The sequence below is a fragment of the Mixophyes fleayi genome, chromosome 8, assembly GCF_038048845.1.
Source record: "Mixophyes fleayi isolate aMixFle1 chromosome 8, aMixFle1.hap1, whole genome shotgun sequence".
Classification (NCBI taxonomy): Eukaryota; Metazoa; Chordata; class Amphibia; order Anura; family Limnodynastidae; genus Mixophyes; species Mixophyes fleayi.
In genome coordinates this window covers 60584711-60603234 of record NC_134409.1, presented here as the reverse complement: position 1 = coordinate 60603234, position 18524 = coordinate 60584711, and the positions used below count along the sequence as shown (strand labels likewise).

The following is an 18524-nucleotide window of genomic DNA, read 5'->3' as shown; positions in this document are numbered from 1 at the left end:
CTGACAGTGAATCAGCAGATGAAAAATGATTTTGCAAGGAAAATCATTCTAGCAGCTGCATGCAAAATAGTTTGTAGATGCTCAAGTCTGATTTTGGGAAAACCAGTAAGGAGGGAGTTACATCAGTCGATGCGGGAGATGATGAGTGCATGAATTAAAATTTTTGCAGTGTCTTATGTGAGATATGTACGTATTCTGGAAATGTTTTTTAGATGTATGCAGCATGATGTAAATATAGAGTTGATGTGGAGAACAAAGGATAGTTGTGAGTCAAGGATTACAACAAGGCAGCAAACTTTTAGTGTACAAGTAAGCTATCAAGTATTTGTGTGCTACATGAAAAATAGTCAGTATTTAACTTATGTGCAAAACAGATAACTAGTTTGCACCCTTTGCATTGTAACATGGTTTTGTCCAGGAGACTGAAATAAGATACCTCTTCATTTAAGAACCTTAATGAATTAGGCCCCAGGATAGGACTGTGTCTTGAACACCTAGGGATTGTAGCGTCTGTATGAGGAGAGAGAGAGATCAACAGTGAGAGAGAGTTTGGGTCAGAATTTTGGTTTTTTAGAATAGGAGTAATCACTGCATGCTTGAATAGTGATGAAAAGATACAAGTAGAGAGAGAGATTACAGATTTTAGCCAGAGGTGGAATGAGCACACAAGACAACGACCAACCAATTTGTGAGGGTATGGGATTAAGTGGATAGGAGGTAGAGTAGGATGATATGAAGAGGGTGGAAACTTTTTCTTTATTTGTTAGATCAAACGAAGAGAGGAAGTCAGAGGATGTTGTGAAGAAATTGAGCTGATTGCTAGGTAAATTATGCCATTTCAAGTTTGATCTTATCAATCTTGTCTTTGAAAAAGGAAGCAAGATCCTGGGCACTGATGGTAGTCGGAGGGTTTGGGGTGGGAGGATTCAGAATAGATTCAAATGTGTTAAAAAGGCATTTGGGGTTTGAAGCCTGCACAAAGATAAGAGATTAGAAGTATGCTTGTTTTGCAGTGTCCAAAGCATTTCGATAGAAGTGGTAGATAGCAGTATATGCGCTGAATTCATTAGAGGTACAAGATTTGTGCAAAAGACGTTCAGCTTTACGAGAAAGTTTTTGTAGATTTTGTGTTACTTTAGTGTACCACAGTTGACAACGAAGTCTATGCGGAGTAAAAAGAGTCGCTGGAGCCAATTGATCAAGGGCAGTTGCTTGGGTATGGTGAAAATGAGGAACTGTCATATCACTGGAGGTAGAATGTAGATATTGGGGAGAGAATTTGTTGGAGAGAGGTTGAAAACTGTTGAAAATCAATAGAGTTAATATTCCTGCAGGTATAAGGAGGCATGGAAGCAGGGAGGTTAAAAAACTGGGAGTGAGCGAGTAACTAATAAGATGATGATCTGAGAGGGGGAAAGGAATGTAAAGGAAATTAGAAACTGAGCATAGTCTAAAGAAAACAAGATGAAGACAATGGCCATCCTGTTGAGTAGAGGATTCAATCCACTGGGAGTGATTAAGTGAGGAGGTTAGAGAGAGCATTTTTGAAGCAGCATTGGAAAGTGGATTGCCAATAGGGATGTTGAAATTACTCATGATGATGGTGGGGATGTCAGAAAATAAGAAGTGAGGGAGCCATGCAGAGAAATGTTCAAGAAATTGTTGGTGGTGTCCTGGGGGGCGATATATCGCAGCAACACGCATAGAGAATGGGTTAAAAATCCTAACAGTATGTTCTTCAAAAGATGTGAATGAATGATGGGACATTTTGTAGAACTGTGAATGTGCACTATGGGGAGCGAAGAAGTCCTATTTCATCTCCTTGTCTGCCTCCAGGTCTGGGGGTGTGGTTGAAATGGAGGCCACCATGCAGTTGAGGCAATGTCTGATTGCGTGAGCCATGTTTCTGTTATTGACATAAGGTTGAGGTTGTTTGAGAGAAAAATTCTGTATGGAGTTAAGTTTGTTAGAAACAGAGCGTGCATTCCAAAGGGCACATTTAAAGGACTTTAGAGATTGGAGACAGGTAATATGTTTGAGGTTTGCTGGATTTCGTTAGCGTTCAGACATTTTTGTGTGGGAGAAGTGTGGGGAACCTGGATTAGGTATTATATCAACAGCTAATAGAAACAGGGAGGAAGAAAGATAGGAAAAATGATTGTAAGATGTGTGTCCTTTTAATTTCTGGTGGCAGGGTGAGGCAGTTATAAGTATTGATTTTAAATAGGACAACACCTGTTAACTATTGAATTAAGGGGCCTGATTCATTACTGATCTTATCTTGTGCAGTAACTTGCTATGAGTACTTTAAGAACAAACAGGGAGATAAGAAATTTGCAATTCAACAAGGAACTTAAGTTCAAAGACACGCCCATCTTAAGTCTGTTAAGCAATGGAAAATAAGATGCAATGGATCCTAAGTAGTCAGTCCATCTTAAGATCCTCATCTTAAGATCCTCATCTTATTTAAAGATAAGACGGTGGGTCTGATTCATTAAGGATCTTAACTTGAGAAATTTCTTATTTAAGACTCCTGGACAAAATCATGTTATAATGCAAGGGGTGCAAATTAGTATTCTGTTTTGCACATAAGTTAAATACTGAGAGTTTTTTCGTATAGCACACAAATATCAACTTTAAATGTCAGTGGACAAATAAGCTATCACATATTTGTGTGCTACATGAAAAGAACGCCTCTGGAGAATATCTTGTTCCCTAGCTGACTTCCTTCACTTCAAATTTATCCTCTCCTCTTTATGCTCTGCCCTCTCCGTCGCTAAACAAACCTTCTTCAAGTCCCTAATTTCTTCTCAGTACTCCTGCCGCCTCTTTGCCACCTTTAACTCCCTACTCTCTCCCCCCCTCTGTCCCGCCTTCCCTCTCCGCTTCTGACTTCGCCACCTTTTTCTCGTCCAAAATTGAGGCCATCAGACTGAACATCTCCTCCTCCCCTTCCCCCTGCCACCCAAATTGCTTCACCTCCCCCCAACAACCAACTGTGGTGCTCCTTTTGCCCCACTATAGGTGAAGAAGTCCGCTCCCTTATTCTCTCCTCCCCACCCTCTACCTGTCCTCTCGACCCATCCCCTCTCACCTCCTTCTCTCTCTCTCTCCCACTGCCTGTTCTTACCTTGCTCACCTCTTCAACCTATCACTTTCCTCTGGTATAGTCCCCTCCTGTTTAAAACACGCTCTAATCTCTCCTATCCTCAAAAAACCCAATCTCGACCCCACCTCTCTTGCTAATTATCGCCCTATCTCCCTACTCCCCTATGCCTCCAAATTACTCGAGCGGATTGTCTGCAGCCGCCTCGCCAGACACCTCTCCGACTATTCCCTCCTTGACCCTCTCCAATCTGGCTACCGTCCCCTCCACTCCACCGAAACCGCCCTTGCCAAGGTTACTAATGATCTCCTATCGGCCAAGTCCAAGGGTCACTTCTCCCTACTTATTCTCCTTGACCTCTCCGCAGCCTTTGACACCGTGGACCATCCCCTCCTGCTGCAAACCCTTCTCTCTCTTGGCCTCTCTGGATCTGTCCTTGCCTGGTTCACCTCATACCTTGCTAACCGCTCCTTCTCTGTATCCACATCTGGTTCTTCCTCCGCCCCCTATCCTCTCCCTGTAGGAGTCCCGCAGGCCTCTGTTCTCGGCCCTTTACTCTTCTCGCTCTATACTTCCTCACTTGGCGCTCTCATCTCCTCCTTTGGTCTTCAGTATCACCTGTATGCTGACGACATTCAACTCTATATCTCTTCTCCTGATCTTTCCTCCACCCTCTTCTCTCGGGTTTCTGACTGCCTCTCCCCCATCTCCACCTGGATGTCCGCGCGTTTTCTTAAAATCAATATCTCCAAAACGGAACTCATTGTCCTCCGCCCAGACACCCATCCCACCATGACCTCTCTATTGTTGTCAACAACACTACCATCTCCTCTGTCACCCAACTGCACTGCCTAGGCATCACCCTTGACTCCTCTCTCTTTTGCCCCCCATATTCACTCCCTTGCAACATCGCCTGCATCCATCCCTTCCTCTCTCAGGATACCACCAAAACCATCATCCACGCACTCATCATCTCCCGCCTGGATTATTGCAACCTTCTCCTCACTGGCCTCCCCCACTCCCATCTCTCCCCCCTCCGTTCTATACTCAACGCGGCTGCAAGACTCATCTTCCTCTCACGCCGCTCCTCCTCTGCCTCCCCTCTCTGCCTCGCCCTACTCTGGCTTCGCTTCCCCTATAGAATACTCTTCAAGCTCCTCACCACCACTTACAAAGCTCTTTCCCATTCTACTGACCCTACATCTCTAACCTCCTCTCCATACACACTCCTGCCCGCACCCTGCGCTCAGCCAATGATCGCCGCCTCTCCTCCTCTCTTATCACTTCTTCCCACTCCCAAAACTTTTCCTGTGCAGCCCCCCTTCTCTAGAACAACCTCCCTCGTTCCATCCGTCTCTCTCCTACTTTGTGCTGCTTCAAACGTGCACTGAAAACTCACCTCTTCTGCAAAGCCTACCAACCATCTACTTAACCACCTCACCTCCTCCACTCGCTCTCCCATCTCTCTTCTGTCTCCCCTTGTGCCTGTTTCTGTCTACCCTCCTTTAGGATGTAAGCTCACATGAGCAGGGCCCTCTTCCCTCCTGTCTCCTCACCGGTTCTTCTGCTCCATGCTTATTGCAGCACCCTGCCTGGAGTTTCTGAAGTATTGGTATTTTTGTTTATTGTTCCTCACTGTTTCCCCTGTATAGTCTACTGTTTGCATTGTGTACGGCGCTGCGGAAATCTTGCGGTGCCTAACAAATAAATGATAATAATAATAATAATAATTCACATTACTATGTGCATGCTGACATCTATTACTATGAATGGCCTAAGACTCAGAGAGGGAGGGGGGTGATTTTTAGGGCTCTTTCTTGGACTAAAATGCAACTTGTCTAGAATCCTTGTTTTTGCTCCATCTATGGCTTGTATGTGTTATGTACTCAGCTTTACACAAAAACAATACAGACCCCAGTGAAGCAGCACAGTGGTTGAGTTGCTTGCACTACTGACTTACAGCACTGGGGTCATAAGTTAAATTCCAAACCATACCATGCCCTTATTTGTGTGGAGTTTTTAGGATTGTTTGCATGGGTTTACTCTGACATTATGAGTTGATGTATACTATGCTCTTTTGATAATTTTAATAGGACCTCATATTTCACATTAACCTTCCCCTTCAATGCAAGATGATTTTGGGAAGGTGTTATTTTGGTTTTCCATTTAGCATATACCTTTCTTAATTATTCAGAGTCCCCGGGCACCTTATGTGTATGATATTACTATGAATGGCCTACCTTTTGGAGGGGTGGTGTGGTTGTGAAATGCAATTAGCATTAGCATCTGCTCACCATGTTTTTCATCTCCTCCTTGTATGCTATGTCCCCATTTGGTAAAGAAAAACACTGCAGCCAACACTGGGTCTACACGGTGGCTTAGTGTGTAGCACCTCTGCCTTCCAGTGCTGGAGTCATGAGTTTGTTACCTGCCTTATGTGGAGTTAGTGTTATCCACATGTTAGTGTGCCTTTCCTCCCAAAATCCAATGTCATACTAGTAGCTTCATTTGCTGCTAACAAATTGACACCAGTCTGTTTGTGTTATGGCTTTGACATTGCAGTCTCTGTTGGGATAGTGAGGCAGAATTAGTGGAGCTATGTAATTTAATGTTGCAAATGATGATGTTGTAGTAAGATAACAAAAGACCTTAAATCTTTTAATGTTTTTTTTTTTGGGACATCTACATTCGTTAATGCCCTAATACCCATATGTTGTACAAATGTACTATATTAATAAGGACACACACGCCACTGATTGTGTTTGAACTAATATATTAACAGAAACCTATAATACAAAAAAAAACAAGATAAACGTATTAACCATACAGGTCATCTAATATTTTCATTATAGTTGACTCGGCTGCCACGGCCTGATGGATGTGTATTCGGGAACTAAACATGGAAAAAAAATTGGATTATTTAATTAGCGATGTTGAAAACACAGGAGTAAGCCGAGACGTGTACTGTTACATAACGTTCAAATTACAGCAATGTCTAATGCAGGCCTGTCCAACCTGCGGCCCTCCAGGTGTTGTGAAACTACAAGACCCAGCATGCTTTGCCAGTAGACAACCTGTTGATAGCTGGAAGGACATGCTGGGACTTGTAGTTTCACAACACCTGGAGGGCCGCAGGTTGTACAGGCCTGGTCTAATGGTATGTAAAATACATTAGGAGCAAGAGGTCTAAGGCTTTTTGGTTGCAGAATATATATATATATATATATATATATTACACACTTACACACATACCTACACACACTCATTTCTATTGTGCCCATGGAAGAGGGGGGGTGGAGAGTGTATTTTTCATAAATACTTTGTATGGCCATCATGATGGAAACCTGTGACATTTTTAAGTCTGTCAACTTTAATTGACCATGTGTGAAATAATGTTTTTTTAAACAGCACAATGGACGTCTAAATGTTAGAAAATTATGTCAATGCTTAATAACTACCAAGGCATCTGCGTCTTGGGTGTCTGCTGCCACTTCGGCTTCCCCCACTGCCTCTAACACCTCCTTCTCTTCCTCCACCACCTCCACCTCCTCCACCTCAACTCTGGCCGCTGGGGCACAACGGCTCTGACAGCCTATTTGAATAATTATAACACATTACTTTCTTGAAAAATGTTCTCTCTGTTGCACAGTTACATAAAGGTAGCCATATAATAATGTGAACTGACATTGAGATCCTCCAAGAGCTGTGGTTTGCGCCGCGGTAATCACTCCACCGCCACTGCAGTTGTAATACAGACCTGCGGCAGTGTAATTTCAGCCATATGAAGCAGCAAACCATTCGGTAGGGGTGCAGCTTCATTTCATTAGTCACGCATCTCCCACTGGGCATGCTATCCATGAGCTCCGCCAATACACGCAGCTCTCTATGGGCAAAAGTAGCAGACCTCATTTTGCCTTCTTAGCTTTACCTCTTAATATTTTAAAGTATTCAACTGTGTCCTTGGTTCTGTAAGTACATATGGGTGTGCTTACGTCAGTCGCGGTTCTCTTTACAAAATGTCGGCTTTTGATTCATTCCTCCTATGCAAGCAAACGGGTTGGCCTAATGGATATAATACTCCTCTATTTGCAATTACAGGCACTAGATTTATAAGTGTACTAATTTTTGACAAAGCTGAGTTGTAAATGCAAGTGTATAAATAAAGTAACATTTTGAGCAGTGATGGGATTCAAATGACCGTTAAAAATTACCGTTTTAACTACACAAAAATGTGTTTTGCCCCTCAAAACACTGCCATGCTGCCTTCCTTTGCCCCTCAAAACACTGCCATGCTGCCTTCCTTTGCTCTCCCCCTTGCTCCGTCACTTACCTTTTCTATCAGCTTCTTTCTCCTCTTTTCTTCCCTTGTTGTCTGCTGCCGACTCCTCTCTGCGCCGCTCCTTACTGGATATCGGGCATGACGTCACGCCGAACATTCAGTGCGGCTGGAGCAGGGAGGAGGAGGAGGTGCCGACGCCACTTGGAGGTGAGGGTTTTTTATGTTTCTCAAGGAGCCTGCTCCCCCCACCAATGCAATGGGCTGACTGAGCCTGTAGTTGCTGGTTCGCCGAACCAAGCCTAAAAGTAGGTATCAGTTCTGGCGAACAGGTGAGAACTGTCTGAATCCCACCACTGATTTTGAGGTAACTACCACAAAAAGCATACAGTAATTAACTTATATTTTAAAATACGTTTCTGAAACTTAAAACATAACTTGGCGATATGGTTTTGATAAGGTTTAAACACATTTTTTGGACCCTAATTTGCCTCATGAATCGTTTTCTCCTATCCTCAACAAACTTGCAGAAAAATTAAGTTTTAGGCAATACACAGGGTACAGTGGTGTTATTTACATATATGAGACAAAAGCAGTAGGACAGTGCTTTAACGGATAGTGCTGAAATAAATAGGACAGAAAAAGCAATATACATTTGGGAGTCCTTGGCGTAAAGATGGTATTTTAGGGCAAATGACCAAATTAGTACCGCAACACAAGAGACATACAATATTAAAGTACAACATTTTGCCAAAAAAGGAGCCTTGTGACACCTCAATAGAGAGTGAGAGGGAGAATGTGCCAGAGGTGGGTACACTACAGGAGCAGTTAGAGAGGTAGCAAGTGACCCAGGACAGACCTGTGTCTAGATGGACAATGGAGTGAAGGATGTGTAGGAGCAGAAGGTGTTAATCAGTGTCCAAAGCAGCAGAGAGTTACAGAATAATAATTATTGCAACAAAAAAAACAATACATTTTATTTATAAAAACAATTACAGTTATCAAATTAAACATGAGAACAAACTGAAAACAGCAACTCCTTTGTAAACTACAAATTATAAACACATGTATGTTGGTTTAATCCCATTGGTTAGAAGTGTTGCAAGGCAGGTCACGCTGAAACCCATAATGCTTGTCTTTTTTCTCTGTTTAAATTATAAGAGAAAAAAAGCAATCAACCTTAGTCCTTTTGTAAATCAAACAATCATTGACTTTGTACACACCTGTACTTTCAAGCAGTAAAATCTACAATTTGTTGCCTTAACTGTAACATAGGTCCCCCAATAACCAAAAAGAAATAACATAACTAGATACTTATAAGCTGCAAATGGCAACTCTTTCATGTCTTGATCCTTCTGCATGAAGTGAAACTTGCCACTCCTCCTTGACTACTGAATATTTTTCAGGTTAGGCAGAAATGTCCCAGCTAAGGCCTGGTAGTACATAAAGGAAAGCCTTTAGTTTGGTCTATTTTAAACAAAACTCTACAAATAAAGCTTCATCATTATTTTTCTAAGTGCTATGGTTCTAAAAGTCACATATGATAATCTCAGCAGGGGCAGAGGCAGCCCTTACAGCACAATTTCAATTTTGCAGAATTAAAAGGTATACTTTTGTTTAAGTCTAGACTATCTGGTGCCTGCATTTGTATATGTTGATAAAAAAAATGAAACATGCCTTTACTTTCATCACAATAATTTGTTTTTGGGGGGGATGACACATTTCAAAAAGTCTGATATAAACCATATTTGAAAACATTTTTACCTTGCAAATCAATGTTGAATCTGAAGTGTCCAGCCTCCACAGTTTCTGGAGGACTGGGGAATCATTGGAAAATTTCAAAAAACACATACGATTTGAATTAATAGATATTAGATTAAAAAGCTTCATAACACCACCCCCCCCCCCCCCACAAAAAAAAGGTAAAGTTTATAAGACAAATAAAGCACACATTAAAATGCCCATTACATATGAAAATATAGATGCACTGTTATTGTGTAGCATAAAATATCTTACAAATACAAGCATTTAAAGTGTCTAGTAAACTAAAATATAACTCTCAATACAAATAAAAGACCACTATACAAATCCCCAGCAGAAAAAACACACAATAGAGTCCTAACCAACTTCAAGTGTGCATGAAGCAGTCTTTTATAGGGGATTGTAATGATACAAGTATATGCAGTTGTATAGGCCCACTGAGGTATCAGATGACGAGATCTGATGCTGGGTCTATGCAACGCTGGTTAAGAAAATCTGTTGTTTCCTTTTATACTGATTAAAACATGTTTGTGTTTCTTTATCTTTCTGAATGCAAATTAATCTGATATGCATTAGCATAGACTGTCTTATTTTAATTTTTTATAAACCAACCTGATCCTTTAGGTCTGTTACCAATAAGGGTATTCTCCGAACGATTTTAACAAATCAAGCTGCTTGATTTACAGTTTGCTTTTGATATTCTTAGTACCGTATTGTTAGGCGTTTTTTTTTTTAAATCTTAGTTAATGTGAAACCCATAACTGCAGGAATGCTGGAATGAGTCAGTTTACTATAGCGCCCTCTGCTGCTTGGTGTCTTGAGTAAAGCTTGCTGTGTTTTCTATGCAATGAATGCATAGACTATAAATAGACCTCACGCATGAACTAAGTTCATTGCGTATCGGAGCTTCTACATTGTAGAGCTGTTTGCGGTGGCTCTCCTCTTTTTTTTTTTTATCAAGCAATCATCTTCAATGTGGATCTTATAAATCTGGGGCCCTCCTGGCTAAAGCAAAGAAGACTACAAGCAACAAGGAGGCCCCCCTGGCCAAGAAGATCAGAAGACTGCAGTCCACAAGGGGGACTTTGTGCCCAAGAAAAAGAGAAGACATTTCAAGAAGGACTTTTGGATACAAATTATTTTTGGACATTACAAGCCGGACTTTAGGAATTACAAATTTATTTTGGACCTGTTCAAGTCGGACTTTGGATACAAAATTATTTGGGATTTGGTTGACAGCCATTTTTGGATTAAAAGCTGCTGACAGATGAAAACTTCAGTGGTGAGTATAAGGGCATTTTTTATTTTTAATAATAATATATCGTATCGATGAGGGTGTTTACTGTATTTATTGTGGTTTTATTAATTTTTATTAAATGGATATGGTTTTAATGAGGGTGTTGTGGTTTTATAAACATCTTCTTTTGTTGAACTACAGATCCCGACAAGCCCTGGGTGTCAGGGCATGTTGGCACTTGTGGTTCTCCAAGTGACAACATGCCCTGGCGGCCATGGGTATGCTGGTGCTTGTAGTTATACAAGTAGCAGCATGCCTACATTATTTAGGGCAACAGGGTTGGCTGGGACTTGCAGACCCACAAAACAAAATGTCGTCCGTTTATTTATTTTTACTTATTTTGTCATTTATTACACTACACCCACCACCCAGGGGTGTAGTAGGAGCCCTAGAACTTTGAGCACTGGGCTGGGTGTCCCTAGAGGGGGGGCCCGCTCGTTTTTTTCAGCGGACCCTTCTCCCTGGGGAATACAGCCCAGTGCTCCCCCTGCTGTAGTGCCACCCACCCTGTCTGGTTTGCCTAGTGCTGGTTCCATGAAAATCAGGCGGACCCCACACTATTTTTTTCCCCTGATTTTCACGGAACCAGCACTAGGTTTAATAGTGAATAGAGAGTGGGATTGAGAGCGGCATAGCACTGATGTGACCATTTATTATTATTATTATTATTATTATTATTTGAAAGCCTTCACAAAAGGTTCCCATCACCATAAACAATATTTACAGTAGTAAACAATAAACAGACAGCAATGATCCATGAAACGTGATATAACACATTACATATTACATTAAAATCAAAATAATGCAAAGACCAGACATCTACTGTTTAACAAGTAACACACAGATGCATGCATGCTGACAATTTGCAGCTGCACTCACACTTTGGGCCTGATTCATTAAGGAACTTAAATTAAGAAGTTTCTTATTTAAGTCTCTTGGACAAAACCATGTTACAATGCAAGGGGTGAAAATTAGTTTTCTGTTATGCACATAAGTTAAATACTGACTGTTTTTTCATGTATCACACAATTACTTGATAGCTTATTTGTACACTGAAATTTAAAGTTGATATTTGTGTGCTACATGAAAAAAAAATCAGTATTTAACTTATGTGCAAAACTAATTTTAACCCATTGCATTGCAACATGGTTGCTTAATGAATCAGGCCCCTTGTCCTGATTTGGAGCAGTATAAGGAGGTATAGTTATCTGCCTAATATTTTTATGGAACTCTTCGTGACTTCAGATATACATTTATTTTACCGTAGGGGGACATTATTCTGTATATTTTATTTTTATCTTGTACCAGTCTTGTACAGAACCATGTTCTTGCACATAACTAGCAAATTAGAATGTCCTTTGTCACATAACAAAATGGTAAAAACACTGCTCATTTCCTCTCATAAACATTACATCAAATGCCTCTGCTTTCTTTATTTGCAACATATATACAACAAGTTAACGCATGCATGATACTCATGCATTCTAGTCAAATCAAGCTACTTAAGGTCTTAAAAAGGTTCTTGTCATGCATTTGGGCCTAGCTCAGGCCTCCTCAGGGGAAGAACGTTACTTCCCAACGCAAGCGCTCTTTTTAATGTGTGTTCATGAGGTAAAATTACCTCACAAAAATGAGTTTCACCCCTCAACTCGTAAATTTAGCCTTTACTACCCCTCCCACGGGGGGAAGGGGGATGATGGAAGTTAACTGACTTTACTATTCTAATTTTTTTGTCAAATAATGTCAGTATACCAAATTTCAGGTCAATTGGATGAGCCCTTTCTGAGAAAATAGTTTTTTCCACACACATACACACACACACACACTAACAAACGCCGCTAGGCTTTTACTTTTATATATTAGATAATGCTAAGAATTTAGTAGGTCAGTGTATAACTCCGCCCAGCAGGTGGCGCTGCAGCTTGTTTTTCTTTTTTCACACACAGACTAACACATGCCGCTAGGCTTTTATATTATAGATCTGTGATGTAGCTATGAGAGACAATGGTGTATACTATGGTTTATGAAACTGATATTTGAATATGTTGAATACATTTTAGACTTAACAATATGTTACACTGTATAAGTATGTAAACACTAAATAATGTAAAAATAGTAAGATGATGGTAGCAAATGACATATTGATGCAACATAGGTCTTACTTCCTAAATTAGTAATTGTTCCCCCTAAGCTGTGCACTCTAAAAATTAAACTATATAACTGTCAATCCAATCCCCCACCCCCCTCATGGGCTGCATTAATAATCATTTCAATAATTTGGTCTTTTACCAAGTTCAACTATTAATACTTTAAGAGCACATAGCTTAAAGAGAATAGTGTCCATATGCGTATACTTCTTCTTTTAACATCCCATATTCCATTATTTTTACTGTAAAAAAAGATGGTTAGTAAAAATCATACAACAATTAAAATATAAAAATAAATGTTATTAACATGACTTCAAATGCTGCTCCTGAGCTATTCATTTGCATGTTTGTAGTTTCCCTGTAGGATAAATATAGCCTGCAATGTATCATAAGCATCTCCACCCCAAATATAGCATGCATTCCTGTATGTTTAAAAATTGCATGCAACGTTTGTAATGACGTGGTCAGATATGTAACAAAGGGACAAACCTTCTCCAGAATAAATAACTACAAATGTAAAATCATTGGTTATATACAATTGCTTAATTCCAGTAGTAGGGATCACAATAAGAACATGAACTATAAGTGCTCGTTCACATGTATGCGCTGGGTAAATGGGTACAATGTATGGAAATGCGTTGTAGATTTGCAGTTTAAAAACATTTTCCCTGATTTTTTCTGATGTTGCGCTTTTACCAATACAAACTATTCTATTGGCCGCATGTTTTAATTCACGAGAAATAGTTCATGTCACTTTTAAAATTTTAAGCACGTTAACAACAGATAGGTGCAAAGGAGCCCTGGCTGGTTACAAGAGCTTCAACTATGAACAAATATGCTCTGTCATTGAATGAAAATGCAAAATATCATATTAAATAGATACAATACATATTCAAAAGATACAATGAACAAAAATAGTAAAGACTAAATATCAAATGAAAAAGTCAAACAAAACTTTTCAAACAGATATGAGAAAAAAGAGCATTCTGCATTTCAATTTACATTTTAGCCACTCTTTTTTTGAGAGATCACTAGCTCGTGGTTGTTCCAGCCATGTTGAACAATTGGGGGGTCTGACAAAAATTTTCTTGATCTTCTCTAGTCCAAAATTAAAATTCAAATCCAATAATTAGGATTTTTATTTTATTTCCATTTAGAACTACAGCATAAAAGAAAAAAATGTTGTGGTGATTGAGGTTCTGGAGTCTTTTTAATGTGTGTTCATGAGGTAAAATTACCTCACAAAAATGAGTTTCACCCCTCAACTCGTAAATTTAGCCTTTACTACCCCTCCCACGGGGGGAAGGGGGGATGATGGAAGTTAACTGACTTTACTATTCTAATTTTTTTGTCAAATAATGTCAGTATACCAAATTTCAGGTCAATTGGATGAGCCCTTTCTGAGAAAATAGTTTTTGCCACACACACACACACACTAACAAACGCCGCTAGGCTTTTACTTTTATATATTAGATAATGCTAAGAATTTAGTAGGTCAGTGTATAACTCCGCCCAGCAGGTGGCGCTGCAGCTTGTTTTTTTTTTCCACACACAGACTAACACACGCCGCTAGGCTTTTATATTATAGATCTGTGATGTAGCTATGAGAGACAATGGTGTATACTATGGTTTATGAAACTGATATTTTAATATATTGAATACATTTTAGACTTTACAATATGTTACACTGTATAAGTATGTAAACACTAAATAATGTAAAAATAGTAAGATGATGGAAGCAAATGACATATTGATGCAACATAGGTCTTACTTCCTAAATTAGTAATTGTTTCCCCTAAGCTGTGTACTCTAAAAATTAAACCACATAACTGTCAATCCAATCTCCCACCCCCCTCATTGGCTGCATTAATAATCATTTCAATAATTTAGTCTTTTCCCAAGTTCAACTATTAATACTTTAAGAGCACATAGCTTAAAGAGAATAGTTTCCATATGCATATACTTCTCCTTTTAACATCCCATATTCCATTATTTTTACTGTAAAAAAAGATGGTTAGTAAAAGACATACAACAATTAAAATATAAAAATAAATATTATTAACATAACTTCAAATGCTGCTCCTGAGCTATTCATTTGCATGTTTATAGTATTTCCTGTAGGATAAATATAGCCTGTAATGTATCATAAGCATCTCCACCCCAAATATAGCATGTATTCCTGTATGTTTAAAAAATGCATGCAACGTTCATAATGACGTGGTCAGATATGTAACAAAGGGACAAACCTTCTCCAGAATAAATAACTACAAATGTAAAATCATTGGTTATATACAATTGCTTAATTCCAGTTGTAGGGATCACAATAAGAACATGAACTATAAGTGCTCATTCACATATATGCGCTGGGTAAATGGGTACAATGTATGGAAATGCGTTGTAGATTTGCAGTTTAAAAACATTTTCCCTGATTTTTTTCTGATGTTGCGCTTTTACCAATACAAACTATTCTATTGGCCGTATGTTTTAATTCACGAGAAATAGTTCATGTCACTTTTAAAATTTTAAGCACGTTAACAACAGATAGGTGCAAAGGAGTCCTGGCTGGTTACAAGAGCTTCAACTATGAACAAATATGCTCTGTCATTAAATGAAAATGCAAAATATCATATTAAATAGATACAATACATATTCAAAAGATACAATGAACAAAAATAGTAAAGACTAAATATCAAATGAAAAAGTCAAACAAAACTTTTCAAACAGATATGAGAAAAAAGAGCATTCTGCATTTCAATTTACATTTTAGCCACTCTTTTTTTGAGAGATCACTAGCTCGTGGTTGTTCCAGCCATGTTGAACAATTGGGGGGTCTGACGAAAATTTTCTTGATCTTCTCTAGTCCAAACTTAAAATTCAAATCCAATAATTAGGATTTTTATTTTATTTCCATTTAGAACTACAGCAGAAAGAAAAAAATGTTGTGGTGATTGAGGTTCTGGAGTCTTTTATTCAAATTATTTCATCATTTATTTAAAAAGTTTATTACTCTATCCTGTTTATTTTACAGTCTAAAGAAAATATTTACCCATTTAGGGATATATAACTGATATTACCTGTAAGGTATGCCTAAATATGCTAACATATTTATATTTTTTATATTTGAACATTTGTAGTAATTGAACATTTCGGGCCTAGAGTTGTGTCAGTCGTGTCTTGCATATACGACTCCTATTGCTTTTAGAGACGGATTGTGGGAGGCAAATTTAAGCCAAGTACAGTAAGGGAGTTTAAGCAAATGTGACCTGGATGCTGATGTAGCAACGCTTGTCAGGAAACATAACTGTTGCGGGTGCTGTGCCCCTGGTGTAAGATGCAAACTGATAATGATTGATGATTAGATGAAAAGTTTCTGACTCTGCATACTGTGCAAAACTTGTCTTTTTTTTTTTTTGGACATAATTTATGTATGCGTTCTAAACAGAAATTGCATCCAGCTTCATTCTCATATGATGTGGACCTCAAGGGCTTGACTATTCATTTGAACAGCACCAATTATTGAAGTTATTTTGATACATATATATTTGAGATCTGTATACATTTATATCTTGTATACCATCTGATTATGTAATATTTAATGATTAATGCATGTAGCTTATGAATTTAGTTTTGTAATTCTTTTAGTATATTGTAGGTATTATTCTTGGTACATCTTTGGATGCAAGTTAATAGTCACAGGTACCCTTCTGATAGTCAATGATGATATTGTCATGTCTCTAAGGATGGCTGTATGTTACTGCCCCACCCCTAGGGACAGTCTACTCCTATTGACTATACCTTATGCCAAGTTTTGGCCATTTTCTTCATAGCTATTCCGGGAAATGAATGACAGCAATATAGTAGTTTCTGCTCCAGAAGTCCAAATTTTGTTCATTACCCCAAGTAAGTTCATCAGCACTTTCAGTGTGAGGCTAGTAACCTCTGGGGGTAAGTGATATGATTATTATAGTCTGGAGCTTGTTTTTACTAAGGTCAGAGAGTCCAATGCTTGTATCCTCTTTGTTACAGTGGAACCAGCCATAGTTCTAAACCTGTGGGGCTAGTTGGAGAATTGAGGAAGGTACTCTTACTGTTTTTTAAACTATTGTTTACTGTGCTGGGGTCAGTAGGGTTGTTTCTCTTTTTTCTTATTAGAAACTTCAAAGTAATAGATGAAGCATGTTACTAAATTTGAATCCTTAACTGAAATTTGTCTGTTTTGAGGCTAGTAGAATTTCAAGAGTTTCATACACCTCTAATACACTTTTTGTTATGCTTTTTTCCAGGTGAAGAGGAAATAAAATCAATAAAACAAAACAACGGCTTATATAGAATAATATCTACATTAGTGCCTTCACTTTCTTCATGCTGAAAATCCATCAAATTCAATATGGTGTTACATAAAAAAAAATCATGTTGCTCCATTAAGACATTCATTTTTTATTTGACTTGCATAATTGTATTTTGCAGTCTGTTGTTTATGTATTTCATTTACCGACAAGTATTCATAAATTATCCAATAACAGCATTGAACAAAGATTTACCAATGTACAATTCTTCAGAAAATCATAAAATTGTTGAAATTAATAATAATTCATTTGATTGGAATAAAAATGGCCTTGTAAATACTGCTTCATCAATGTCTTCTGGGACATACATTAATATAAATTCCTATCCATATATCATTAATGAGCCAAATAAGTGTAAGGATCAAAGCCCCACCTTAATATTTTTAATAGCAACTGTAGCAAAAGAACATGAAAACCGTGCAGCCATTAGGAGTACATTTGGAAATGAGGCCTTGAAATCTGGAACATCCATCATTCGTTTATTTATGTTGGGTGTTGACAACACTGTGGAACCCAATATAATTGCTGAAGAAAGTGAAAAGTATCATGATATTATCCAGAAGGACTTTCAGGATACATACAGAAATTTGACCATTAAAACTATAATGGGCATAGAATGGGTTTCCAACCATTGCCCTAATGCAAACTATGTCATGAAGACAGATAGTGATATGTTTGTAAACACTGAACATCTACTGAAACTATTAGGCTCAGACAAGGTTTCAAAGCAAAACTATTTTACAGGATATCTACTACTAAATCACAGGCCACACAGACATAAGGAAAGTAAATGGCACATGCCACCTTCCCTCTACTCAGGTGAATTCTACCCCAGCTTTTGCTCAGGAACTGGTTATTTGTTTTCAGGGGATGTTGCACCAAAGGTTTTAAGGGCATCTTTTAAAGTAAAATTTGTTTATCTGGAAGATGTATTTGTAGGAATCTGCCTTGATAGAGAACGAATTCCGGTAACAGCACCTCCTGCACCCAATTTGTTCAATAATTTTCATGTTACATTTAATCCATGTGTCTATAATAATATTATTACCTCTCATTATTTTAATCCAAGTGACCTTATTAATGTTTGGAAAATCATGCAAGAACATAAAGAGACTTGTAAATAAAAATCGCTAGGATGGATGAATGGACTAATAGGTTAGAGCAAATGTGATTAATTATATTAAAAATAGAGGGTGAGCTCTTTCTTTTATAAAGAATCATTTGTACATAATTGCCTTATTGTCTCACATTTATATAAATATTTGCAATCAATAAATTATATCTTGATCAAGTTATTTTGTACACTCTACCATAAAACAATTAAAGACTTCATTACTAAACCATTAGTATGTGTTCATTAAAAAAAATCCAAAACATTATTTGTATATTTTGAACAATGCTTTAGATAATTCAATGGGATATAGCATTTTTTCTTGTGTTGCTTTGCTAGAGTGGGAGACGTATTTCACACCCATTAACATCAAGTATCATATACAAGGCTATGGTTACTATTACAGGATATTGTTTCAACACCGTTTCCACAATTGTTGCTGACATATGAAAATGCCTCTAAATCTTTCAGTGCATTCTT

The 18524-nt window shown here is 38.3% G+C and overlaps 1 protein-coding gene across 6 annotated transcripts in view; it reads left to right on the top strand.

The window, feature by feature from the left end:
* The window catches only part of LOC142099313 (beta-1,3-galactosyltransferase 2-like), a 42137-nt gene extending 23879 nt beyond the window's left edge, over window positions 1-18258 (top strand). For 5 of the 6 annotated variants that reach the window (XM_075182651.1, XM_075182650.1, XM_075182648.1 and 2 more), the window contains one exon: window positions 16871-18258. In XM_075182651.1, the coding sequence (XP_075038752.1) occupies window positions 16975-18057 (1083 nt within the window). In that variant the 5' untranslated portion in view covers window positions 16871-16974 and the 3' untranslated portion in view covers window positions 18058-18258. Of the gene's footprint in view, window positions 1-16185; window positions 16666-16870 lie in introns of those variants that run through there. The other variant, XM_075182652.1, reaches the window with a different exon arrangement.
* The last annotated feature ends 266 nt before the right edge of the window (window positions 18259-18524 follow it).